Genomic DNA, 12710 nt, shown 5'->3' with positions numbered 1-12710 from the left:
TTCATCATCCATTCCTCTTGTCTCCATCCTTTCTGTATTTTCCTCTCTGCCTATCCTTCACCCCACTGCGCCATCCTTCCCTTCGCCTACTGCCATCACTCTTCATCCCTCTCTTCATTTCCCTGCCCCTCTCCACATTTCCCTGTCATCTGGGGGGCCCACTCTGTGCATTTCCTTCCATATATCCACCAGTACCCCCCTCTGTTTTACATCTTCTCTGCAACCCCCCCCCCCCCTCCACAACTCTCACGTATGTCAATGTTTTCTTTTTCTGTGGTATGGACAGAGGGATGGATGGATGGATGAATGGATGGGTGGGTGGGTGGGGTATGTTGTGAGAAAGGGAGGGAGGAGTGACAGAGTGTGTGTTGCTGTAACGGATATTAAAATATTCCTCCGGCGTGGAGATAGCAGTGATCCGGGGAACGATAGAGCGAGATAATGAAAAGAGGAACAAAAGTACTCCCCGCGCGGTGTGTCTGACCCCCCCATCCCTCCTTCCTTCTCTCCAGTCGCACTCATTTACATAGTAATCATCCCGAACTCTGCATGGGGGCTACAGAGGGAGAAAGAAGAGAGGGATAGATAGATAGATAGATAGATAGATAGATAGATAGATAGATAGATAGATAGATAGATAGATAGATAGATAGATAGATAGATAGATAGATAGATAGATAGATAGATAGATAGATAGATAGATAGATAGATAGATAGATAGATAGATAGATAGATAGATAGATAGATAGATAGATAGATAGATAGGTAGGTAGATAGATAGATAGATAGATAGATAGATAGATAGATAGATAGATAAATGTGTGTGTTTGTGTGTGTGTGTGTGTGTGTGTGTGTGTGTGTGTGTGTGTGTGTGTGTGTGTGTGTGTGTGTGTGTGTGTGTGTGTACAAGTATGCATTCAGGATATATTTCTTGCTTTTGAATTCACACTGTCATAAAAACATGAGTTGCATAGATGGATATGGAACTCTATACGCATGGTGTGATACATTTATGAGTGTGTGTGTGTGCGTAATTGAGAGTGTGTATTTTCTGTCGGCTTGTTTTCTGCCCTCATTGATGAACAGATGAGGTTGTCCTGGCAACGTGATGAGACGCAGATATGCAAATGAGGCTGGAGTGTGAGCTTGCACGCACACACACTGCGGTATGAGGAGAGCTCATTTCACACACACATCTATTTGAGACTGCAGCACTAGACCACACACACTGAGACATACACACACAAAAACTAACACACAAATCCAGAAATGCATAACAACGCATAATTAAATTTAAATGTAATCTTAACATCATGAAATATGCTGTATAACACGGTTTGTATTCTGCATAAATACCGTAGCATATCACCTTCACTACCAGCCATGTTTGGATGACCCTCTCCCTCTTTTTTACCTCCTTCATTTACTTCCTAATTCTAAAACTCCCCGCATCCCTCTTGTAACTCACCGGTTGGCCAGACCCGGGGCTGGAGCAGTAGATGGTGTACTTGCGGATGATTCCATTTGGCTTGTGAGGGGGTAACCAGGACACCACGACACTGCTGGAGGAAGAGGGTACAGTTTTGATGCCAGCAGGAGGTCCGGGGTCTGAATCATGAAGGGGAGCAAAGAGAGAAAAGGTGGGCAAACCATTAAAATGTTAACCAGTGATAGTTCTTAGCCTGTAGGTTAACAGAACAAATAGCTTCTTAAAAGGTGTACAGCATAGTGATTTCTGGGCAGATCTTCCCCTCTTTTGTTAAATTAAATCAAATCACAAGCACCAAAAACATTCACATGTTCCCACTAGACAAACGACTAGGTGGTTAGTCAACCAAGTCTACAATATAAGACGTATTACAGCAAGCTTTGTACAGAAAACGTTTTTTCTATTCTACATTTACTATTATTGAAAATACTGATGGCTGCCATAAGACACATTTTGATCATCACATTTGTGCAACATTCGTTGTGCATGCAGTTAAGGGCTGTAATTATTAGTTGATCCACAGAATATGAATCTTAATCTTTTCCTTACTATTAATCTCAAATGTAATTTTGATTTAATGTAGTCAAAACAGACTTTCCTGATAGCTGTTTTGACTAAACAAGTTATTTGAAAGGTCAGGCGGTAGTTTGGGAAAGGGCAATTTTCACACTTTTATAGACCAAACCATTAATTGACACAATGATTGGCAGATTGATTAATGTGACTTGTTTGTTTCTTTGCTTGCTTCTTTTGTCCTGCACCTGAAACATATTGCGTTTGTAAGGGAACACTTCTTATTTTGTGTATTTTGTCATATGAACATTTCTTTGTACATAATTCCTCACTTAACTAGCAAATTCATAGATTATTATAATGTATTTGTTTTTTTCAGGTTTAAGATTACCAGTACTTTAAGATAAATGTGTGTATCTTAAATTACAACATTAATGTTTATAACAGTGAGGTTTATGAACACCTATGAACATCCTAAGAAAAGGAACCAAAATGACAAAAGTACTCAAACAAAGAGCTTATAATACTTAGTTACGTACACCTTCGAATGATGCACACCTTAATAATGTTCATCATTAAACGTTTATTTTTTACAATAGCTGAAAATGTAATTTGCTACTTGAGGAATTTAAGATAAACATACATTAATTCAACAAATAAACACATATCCACATATTCAAAAGGACATATTGCTTTGGCCCCCAGGGTGTGGCGACCCCTTAAAAAGAGAATGGAAAGATAACTCAATAATGGATCTCTGTTCTGTCTCTTCCCTGCTACTATGCTTACTGTCTACTGTCTTTGTGAGTAAGCGACAGAACAGAGGAAGACAGCTGAGAATTGTCTGTTTGCACAATCCCACTGCAAACACTTTTCCATATGCTGCAGACCCAACTGAGGGGCAAAGGGAAGGGCGGAGGCCGGGAGAGACAGAGCGCGCTGAACGTATGTGAAAAGGTTGCCGCCGGACACAGTGTCAACCCGCATCAGGGCGAAGGAGACACTCAGCTTTCGCACACTCACACACACTCAAAGACTAACACACATATTTGAAGCGCTATTGCAGCAAGGCCAGCTCATAAAATGGAGATATAGTGAGAAGAAAGGCCTTTTCTGAAATGAAACATCTTAGAATCTCCCCCTTTCCCTCTTTCTAGCGCTCCCTTTACCCCCTCATTTTCTCCATCTCCAGACGCCTGCCTCCTCCTCTGCCTGGCCCCAGGGAAGGAGAGGAGAGGCGGATATGGATGTAATCCACAGCCCGCCAGTGTAAGCACAAAATTAATTCTCTCTAAGCCACAAAGAATTAATCCCTCTCCTTGTGCTTGGTGCTGAGCAAGACTTGCACACAAACAATAGCGTTTGTACGTACACATGTACACATACACGCACGCCAACTCTAAGACACTGTACACATGCAAAAGCACTTGACACCCCCCAACACTTCCCCATATTCACATGCACAGACCCACACCCTTAGGCCTTGTAACCACACACACTCCAAAACACTTTTTGGCTTCTTAATTCTCATTAGCACTAGTAATGGCACATCAAAGCACAAAGAGGGTTTTAATCAGTAACCTCAGCCTAACAAAGACACCCTCCACCCCCCAGGCTCTCGGCCTCCCACATTGCAGCCTAAACAAAGCAGAAAACCTTTAGACCTGTCCTAAAGGTTTGGTGAAAGCAGATGACATAAAGTTAAATGTATTATTTTGTTTATCTATGTGGATAGACTCACAGTCTTCACGGGTTTGGATGTACAGGACGTTGCTACGGACCCCATCTCCAGCCTGGGTGTAGGCCAGGACCTGGATGCTGTAGTTGGTGAACTTCTCAAGGCCTTTGAGCTCCACCTGCTCCTTGATGGTTGTGATATTTTGCATTTCACCCCATTCTGAAAAACAAAAGGAGAGAGATGTTGAGACAAATGCTGCAGTTGTTTTGGAGACTAAAGTAAGAAGACAGGCACACTGAACACACCTCCGTCCGGAAAGACAGTCCAGAAGACGACGCGGTATCCCTTCAACACGCCATGCAGCGTCATCCTGGGAGGCTCAGCCCATGTGATCACTGCCTCATCTGATGTTACAGAAATGGCCCGCACGTTCTGAGGAGGCTGGCTTGGAACTGAACGAATAAAGGAAAGGAAAGGAAGGAAGAGAGAAGAGAAATGCTAAGATCAAAACAATATATATTCAGTTATTTAACAATATCCCATTACAGAAATTGTCCATTCTTGGAAGGAAGAAACACGGTTGATGACTGAGCAAAACCACAGATAAAATTGATAAAATAAAGAAATGATGTAATCCCTCAGCATCTAGTTTTATTCAACCCTTTAAATAGCTTAAACTAGTTTATCTTATTCCACATTGTCACAATATCCCATTTATATGTTTTGCATCAGCTTGTACCAGCTCTTCATTAAAGCTGTATGATGTTTATACAGAGTGAATAATTGAAAAACCCAATAGTCTAGATTGCTGTGTGCATAACTTTTACACATATCTCTGTGAAAATATTTGGATTTAACTTAATTTCCATAATCTAGTTAGGATTCAAGTTTGGAAAATGATCAATTTAATAGTTTTTGCATCATTTTATACACATTTCCCCCAAATGTTGCCAGATATATTTGAGATTAACGAATATTTTTAGATCTCCACTATACTTTAAAACTAAATAGGTTTGAAAAAACTGACTTTTTAGTGACTAATCCATCACATGGTCAGTGGGGTCAGAGGCTGCCATTTTTCGCCCTCAAAATTGAACATAAATACCCCTTCTCTGAAACCCCTAGATTTCCATATCAAACCTGAAGGGAGTAAACAGGCTAGCGATAGATAAAAAGCTCATGACATGCGTCCAGCCTGATGTAAAGGACCATCTCTACCACCCCCATCTCTCTTTCTCTGTACAAGCCTCCTTCTGTCCCCACAAGCCCAGGTGTCTCTTCTATTGGCTACCGCTGACCATTAGTCTTTCAGGCTTTGAATAACGCACACTGTTGAAGATGAACAGGAGTCAACTTGTGATAGAAGGAGGGGCAGGAAGAGAGGAAGAGAGGCGAGTGAAAGACAGAGAGCAATGAAAGACAGAGATTTGGCCAAGTCCACCAGCGAATTTCTCTGCAGCTGGTGAAGAGGTGGAGAGAGGAGGTGGGGAGGAAGACGGGGGAAAGAGGATTATAATCCTGAAAAACAGGGTTTGGCATGAATACATCTTTAAGCTAAAGAATTAAAAAGCAACCAAATATGTTTTCCTCCATTCACAGGTATACCTTTGCAAGAGATATAAGACAAGGAAAGAGGGTCTGAATGAAAAGGTGAGCAGGTCTCCAAATTGTAAGCATTAGGGTGGGGGATAAAAAGAAGGAAAGCAGATACAGGAGGGGAAAAGAAACACTACAACTCATTAAGGTTGTTAATGTATTGAATAATCTTGCATAAATAACAACGTAAATGGAAGGAGTAAAAAAAAGAGAAGGGGAATACGAGGACACAATGAAAGGCAGTTTTAGACTGGGGCGACAGGGAGGAGGAGATGGGGGTGAGGGGCAGAGGAAGAAGGGAGGAAGGGAGTTAAAAGCAAGGGGAGCAAGGGAAGGGCAGACAAAGATGAAAAGAGGGAGCAGAGAGACAATGCGCTCAGCTGTGGATAATTACAGCAGGAAGCAGCGGAGGGAACGAGAGAGAGAGAGACAAGCTAATTATAATTATTTTTAGTATGCTTGTTGTTATCACTATTATCATAATGGCCATCAATATCACTGTCGCTACGGTGACAGCCATAGGGAAGAACTAGAGGGCTCATCCGGCTCTGGACCAATGGGGCTCCGCCAAATGTTCACTGGGTGGACAAGTATGTATGTGACGTGTGTATGTTTGTATGGTGGAGAAAAAACTAATATGGATGAGGTACGTGGATGATTGAGAGAGGCGGCATGTAGTGAAAAAAATGTGCATTTCAAACGTACAGACTCATTTAATTGACTGCAGCTCAACAATAAAGAATAAAGAGTACAAGAAGAGCAATATCTCTCAAGCACAATATCAAGTGTTCTTGAGAGATATGATGATATGTTTCCTTGTAAAGATGCCTTTATGGGTGTGTTGTTAAAATATGCTAGCTTGTTTTGGGCCTATTTAGTTCCTTCCTGGCCAAAAGGTACAATGTATTTTTATTTTACAAGAAATGTATAAAAGAAAAAACCCACATTGCCTATTAAATTATCGCCTTTGGAAGTTCAATTCCAAATATAACTGAATGAATCTCCTAATAAAAAGTGATTTCTAATAATGCATAAAAAGGAAACTAAGTAGTGGCTCCTTTCAATAAAAAAACACAAATATGTTGGTGGATGATTTTGGCACTATTTTTTAATTTTTAATAAAGAAAATATATATTTTTGTGCAGATCGCTATTACATTTGGTTGTAGATCATCTCAAATAACAAGAGCTTTGTTTTTAGTTTGGTTCTGAATAGAGATGTGTATGCCACATATGAAAAATATTTCTTAAAATGAATACTGAGAAATGCTTTTGTAGTTCATTCAAACATTTGCTCGTTCATTTATCCATTCACTCAACATTTGCCCCATCTAACCCGCAGCCATCAGGCAGCAAAGCAGTATCTCTGCATGTCTCACTGTACAGGGATCACTCAATGCTCTTTGCGGTGCTGCTGAATGGATACTGTGTCTATGAGACTATGTGTGTCCTTGGTATTTGTAAAAAGCATCTGGATGCCAGCAGCCAACATTTATTCTTGTTGAGAGAAGAGAGAGAATGTAGTAATTTTAGGTTACAAAGCATGGCATGATTTGACATAGATCAGACAGTGAGACAGCTAAAAGAACAATGGAGCAGACAAACTGCGGTAACTGTGAATCAAAGCCAGAGCAGACAGTGGGTGATATTTCATGGGCCTGACAGTTTACTCTGCCACTGTTTTTAATAGACCATGCAGCTTAACTTGTTTCCTTCATTGCTGCCGGTGACCAGTACACATTTACATTCTTAAACAGACAAGATAAAATGCCATTTCCCCATAAGTCCCCATGCTGAGATACTTTGTATGTGTGCTGTTTATTATGATCCTCACCATCTTCCAGTGTTGTGGCATTAATTTCTGAGCTAGAGGGCCCTGTACCGGCTCTGTTGAAGGCCTGGACAACCACACCATACTGAGCAAACTTCTTCAGGTTGTCTAGGGTGTAGACCTCACTGTCTCCAGTGGCCTTCATCTCCACAATGCTGTACTGGCCGTTACTGCCCGGGCCGTTCTCTCTGTATCCAATCTGGTAACCCCTGATTACCCCGTTCTGCAGCTCCTTCCTGGGGGCCTGAAGAATGAAAAACAGATATACAGTACTGACATCAAATTCAAACTAAATGCACTGAAAAGGAAACAGGACATCACATATTAGATTATTTTGCAAGCAGCTAAAATGTGAGATGATCAGATAAGTCAATGTTACACAAACAAATAATCTTTTAGGAAGCACATAGCTGTTCAGAAGGGCAAACCATTTTTATATTTTACCTTCCAGGTGACCCTGATACTCTGAGAGGTCACTGGCTGCAGGATCACCTCCATGGGAGGACCATCAGGCTCTGCAGAGAAAGAGATGAGGTGAGAAAGGGTTATATGGGACTTGGCGGATGTATTTCCCACTGTCAAACCAACAAAATGTGACTTTCAAGTGTCATGCCCCTCAAATATTCAGTTTTACATTTTTCAGAGACATTTTTGTCTGTTTCATTCAGGTAGATTCTCAATACAAAATATCTGTCCAAGGACAGATGTGAGGGTCAACATTGATGCAATTAATAATAGCTAATACAACATGCAAAAAGGAAAGATTTGCTCACATTAATGCAGTGCTGTACTTACGTGCTTCCTCTGTGCTGATGGTGAGTTCCTTACTGGCCTCGCTCTTGCCTATCGAGTTGTAGGAGTACATGCGGATGCTGTAGACAGAGGCGGGGTGCAGGTCCACAATGTTGGCCTGATTGTTGGTGGGGGAGATGTTTCGGGTTGCATGCTTCAGCTCCCAGGTATCTGGCAGAAATTTGAATTATACTTAGTTGGCCATCATATTCGCACTTCAAAAAACTAATTTTGATTCATTTGGGGATTTGTTTTTCTCCTTCTTAGGCAATATTAAGGCTATGATTGAAATCCCATATGAACATTGTGCAAAGTATGACGCAAAATTGAGTATTGAATTGTTACAGTTGCTTAGTATGTGGATGTTGTGTACACAGGAAATACCCAGATATATATTGGAATAGCAAGAATTTCTAAGTATGAGACGTGAGCTTAGTGGACAAACTCAAATGCCCCACAATGCATTGTGTCCTCAGTATTTTATCCAACTGTTTGAATAAAACATCTTAGAAAGATGGGCGAATGTTGTTTGCAGTACGTTATTATGACATTTTGAACTTAGTTTTTGAGGCTTATTTTCCTTTCCTACAGTAATAATCATCAAGTCAAGTACAACAAGTCTTTTAACAGTCAATTTCTATCCATTCTGTCATGTTTCAAATAAACTAAATAGACACCAAAAGCTCAGCATATACATACATATGTTGTCAGATTCAATTTTCTCTCCTATTTCCTGTGAAATTAATTAAATACCTACCTGTCTTGTTCTTATACTCAATATCGTAGGAGGTAATGACGCTGTTTCCATCAAATCTCTGTGTCCACCGGAGATTCATACTACGATCTTTCACTTCTCGCACTTCCAGTTCTGGAGGGTCTGGGGGCTCTGACGATTTCAATTAGAAAATGTTCACAAAGGCAGAAAAACAACATTAGGGAGGAAACGGTGACACCAGAACAGAGACACTTTTGGTTAGAGGAAAGAAAAGCAGGTTTGTGAATCTGTTATCAATCTAAAAAGGCGATGGTACATCTATTTGTATAGGAATGGTTACCTTGCACAGTGAGCTGGATAAGGCCTCGCCCTTCGCCATAAGAGTTGATAGCATGACACGAGAAGAAGACTGAATCCTCACGCTCTGCTGGTTTCAGCTGTTGGGAGAAAGGTAGGGATACAAAATGTCAAAGAGACCATTAACATCTTTGTGTGTAAAGCACAGCTTCATTGGCCTGGTGTCAGTACAGTTTTTATTCCACCGGCATAGTTGGTATTTTGGTGAGTCACCACACACTGCATTGGGAGGAGAGCTGCAATAGGGAACACCAGGTGTCAAGATTCACTTTTTGACACCCACCTGCTCAAAAAACGTCAAATGACACACCCTCTGTGACATTTTCATCCCTGTAGCTGGTAATGGTGTATCCTCACAGACAGTCTCAAAATCACAATAACCAAAATATTTGCCCTGCACTGTAAAAAAATATACATGCTCTAACAAGTAGATACATCTAAATGCACATTTGAAATAGATGAATTTCACTTAATGATATTAATTTAAATAATTTTAAGTTGATAGATTCATATTCCATCTGAAGTCTATATCTTGAGATGGATAAATGACACCAACGCTGAATTCATCTTGTGGTATATGCACACACAAGCTTGTTCCCTCATTTGAGCATCAACACAGCAGGGAGAAGATGACATCCTCAGATCTCACTGGATACACAATTATTTAGCTCCTCTTCATTTCAAAGAGCTCCTTCAGAACCACTTGTTACAGGGTGACCCTCTCTTAGTATCATCATCCAAAGACAGTCCATCATCAGGCTGCAAGAGCTGCCTGCACCTTTCCTGTGATACGTAACACATCATTTCAGTGGCGGTAGATCTGTGGCTGCCCTAACCAATGTTGTATGGTGGAGCACAATCATGACATGGCTATTTTCAGGTCTAAATGAAGAGAGACATCATTCCTTTTTGAGTTTCCTCTCAGGAGATGATGGTCTGAACTCTAACACCTATGTGATGATATGTCCTGGTGGAGAGCAAACTGATGTTAAACAATTAGAGGGCCTTGACTGTTACCAACCTCTAACACACTGACAGATAGGATGATGGACTCTGTCTAATTTCCCTGTTATTTCCCACACACTAGAATGTGCTTTGTACTGCCTTGACTCATAAAAACAGAGCTCAGACAGACAAAAGAGAAGGTGAAAGCTATCTCTTTGTCAACTGAGTAAGAGTCATAAAGACATTGCTGTGTGATTTCGTCAATTAGATGCCTTACTCTATATAAGAGCCTCTTACCTTGAGTGTAGACAACACCTCGTCCGTCTTTTCATTGGGACTGGTGGTAATGGAGTATCGGGGGTTGCGGTCAGGGTCAATGACTGTGTCGCCTCTCTCCCAGCGAATGATGATGGGCCATTCTCCCCTGGCTGTGCAGTTCAGCTCCTTCAAGTGACCCTTCTTAGCCATGGTGGTGTTGGGGTGACTGGTGATCATCGCGGGGACTGGAAGGAGAAAGGAAATTAAGTGTAAGATGAACAGAAGGGGAGGACAAATGAGGGGAAATAGTGGCAGTAAACAGATTGATGAGGGGGATGTTAGAAGAAAGAGGCGGATAAAAAACCGAGAGGGGGGGGAAAGATGGAGTAAGTGGATAATAAGCAGGGTTTAAGTGGAAAGCGAGTAAGACGTGGAATGGAGAAGAGAAGAGAATAGGGCAGTTAAAAATGTGGAGCTCAGTGTAGCCAAGTTCCATTGCAGTAGAGTAATGAAGAGCTATGGTCAATGAGATAAAGTCAATAAACCTCCTCGACTATTCTCCAATAGTTAACACTGGAGTGTAGGTGAATGGAGAGGCAGAAACAATATCACTCACAATCTTCTCTGGTCGCACACCCACCCACACACACACACACACACACACACACACACACACACACACACACACACACACACACACACACACACACACACACACACACACAATACCGATCTGAGGAAGGTTCTGCTGTTTTGTTTTCATCACTAATTCATCCCACCCTCCCTCTTTTCCTCTTTTTCTCCCTCTCCGCTGAGCGAAACAGACAGAATTGAGGGAGGCAGAGGAGAGGAACGGTTCAATCAATAACACTAACACCAGGGCGAGAGAGGCAATCCTGTGAAAGCAGAGCTTGGTGAAACTATTGCCTGTCTTTATGTGCACCTGGATACATGTGTCTGTTGTTTGCAGATGTCAAAAGAAGCCAGATATTAAGCGTTAACATCTCTTTTCTGGGTATAGCCTTTTTGTTAAGGTCAAGGTACTGCTTCCTTCAAAGAAAACTGCCCACTAATGCTGGACTTGATATTGACTGTATGTGTGTATATTTTCCCCATGCATGTTCACATTGCATTACATAGGAGTGTTACTGACAGGGAGGGCAGGATGAGAGAGATTGATTGCAGATAATGATTAAGCTCAAAGTGTTTTTGATTGTGTGCAGTCAGATCCCACGAGTCAAAAGATCAATTGCTCAGTTGCTCACTTTCACACTGCCTGTCACACACACACACACACACACACACACACACACACACACACACACACACACACACACACACACACACACACACACACACACACACCCATTCTCCCTCAGTGTTCTTTATTGTTTTGCTCCACGTCCATGGTCAGCTTTGCTGCCCACATATCAAAGAGAGAGTAGTGCGAGCTGGCTCATTGGTTTGCAACAGTTAGCGTGTTTGCGTAAAGACTGATAAGGACGGAGCATTGGAGCATCCCGGATGGCCTCTTCGCAGTCATGTATGGCATGAAAAACCCATACTCATACATAGCTCATGTTAGATTGCATACTCACTCTTTACAGTGAGAACCATGCTCTTGCTGATGTCAGAGCCCACGCCATTGGACGCCTGACAGAGGTAGAAGCCCCGATCCTCTTCCAGGACATGTCTGATGAGTAGAGAGCCGTTATTCATGATCTGGATACGGCCCGTCAGAGGCACAGGGTGGTACTGCTGCGGATTCCCAATACCCGCTAGACAGAAAGAGACAGAAGATTATAATAAATTGTAGGATTCATAGATCAAACTTTTTTTGGGCAGTATGAACTTATAAATATCACAATGTGTCAAGAAAAGCCTGCAGAGACACACCACAGTACATAGATTCACAATGAAACATGGGTCAATTACCTAGTGCAGCTTTTGCATGTTTCCACATGACTTTTGGGGGAGGGTACCCATCTACTGAGCAGTTTAGGATCCCTGCCTTCCCATAGATCCCATCCTGATTGTTGGGCTGAACCACAAACCGAGGAGGCACTGGTGGAGGAAGGAGGGAAGAAATTAATAAAGAAAAAAAATTAATAACATACTCCAATCCCTAAATTCATCCAACCTTATTTACAAACTCCCTTCAGTAATTATATTAATAAAAAACCTTCCCTTTACCCTTCAACCCTTTCAAAATATCACTTTTATTCTACATTTTCTCTCACTCCTTTTTTATTACCTGTAACTGTGAGCTGCCTCTCCGTGCTGACAGTGGCAGCATCGTTGCTAGCAATGCAGGTGTAGTTGCCATTGTGTTTGAGCGATACTTTGGATATTTGAAGGGAGCTCATGAACTCCTTTGTGTCGATGGTGATGCCCGAGGAGGGCACGATCTCCTGCCCGTCCTTACGCCATGTGATGCGTATTGGCATGTCTCCAGATGACACCACGCAGGCGATGTACATCAATTTACCGATGGAAGTAGGTGGAAAGTCAAATGGCTGGATCAGTGGAGGAACTGG

The 12710-nt window shown here is 41.7% G+C and overlaps 1 protein-coding gene across 1 annotated transcript in view; it reads right to left on the bottom strand.

The window, feature by feature from the left end:
- The window catches only part of dscaml1 (Down syndrome cell adhesion molecule like 1), an 88915-nt gene that overhangs the window by 14219 nt on the left and 61986 nt on the right, over window positions 1-12710 (bottom strand). The window contains exons 10-21 of the mRNA XM_063907610.1: window positions 12428-12706; window positions 12109-12237; window positions 11772-11951; window positions 10213-10418; window positions 8954-9050; window positions 8656-8784; window positions 7902-8069; window positions 7551-7621; window positions 7110-7350; window positions 3986-4132; window positions 3744-3899; window positions 1469-1608 (exon numbers count right to left, since the gene is read on the bottom strand). Of these exons, the coding sequence (XP_063763680.1) occupies window positions 1469-1608; window positions 3744-3899; window positions 3986-4132; window positions 7110-7350; window positions 7551-7621; window positions 7902-8069; window positions 8656-8784; window positions 8954-9050; window positions 10213-10418; window positions 11772-11951; window positions 12109-12237; window positions 12428-12706 (1943 nt within the window). The remainder of the gene's footprint in view (window positions 1-1468; window positions 1609-3743; window positions 3900-3985; window positions 4133-7109; window positions 7351-7550; window positions 7622-7901; window positions 8070-8655; window positions 8785-8953; window positions 9051-10212; window positions 10419-11771; window positions 11952-12108; window positions 12238-12427; window positions 12707-12710) is intronic.

Source organism: Eleginops maclovinus, chromosome 18, assembly GCF_036324505.1.
Source record: "Eleginops maclovinus isolate JMC-PN-2008 ecotype Puerto Natales chromosome 18, JC_Emac_rtc_rv5, whole genome shotgun sequence".
Lineage (NCBI taxonomy): Eukaryota > Metazoa > Chordata > Actinopteri > Perciformes > Eleginopidae > Eleginops > Eleginops maclovinus.
Note: the sequence above shows the minus strand (reverse complement) of the source record. Positions and strands in the feature narration are given on the sequence as shown.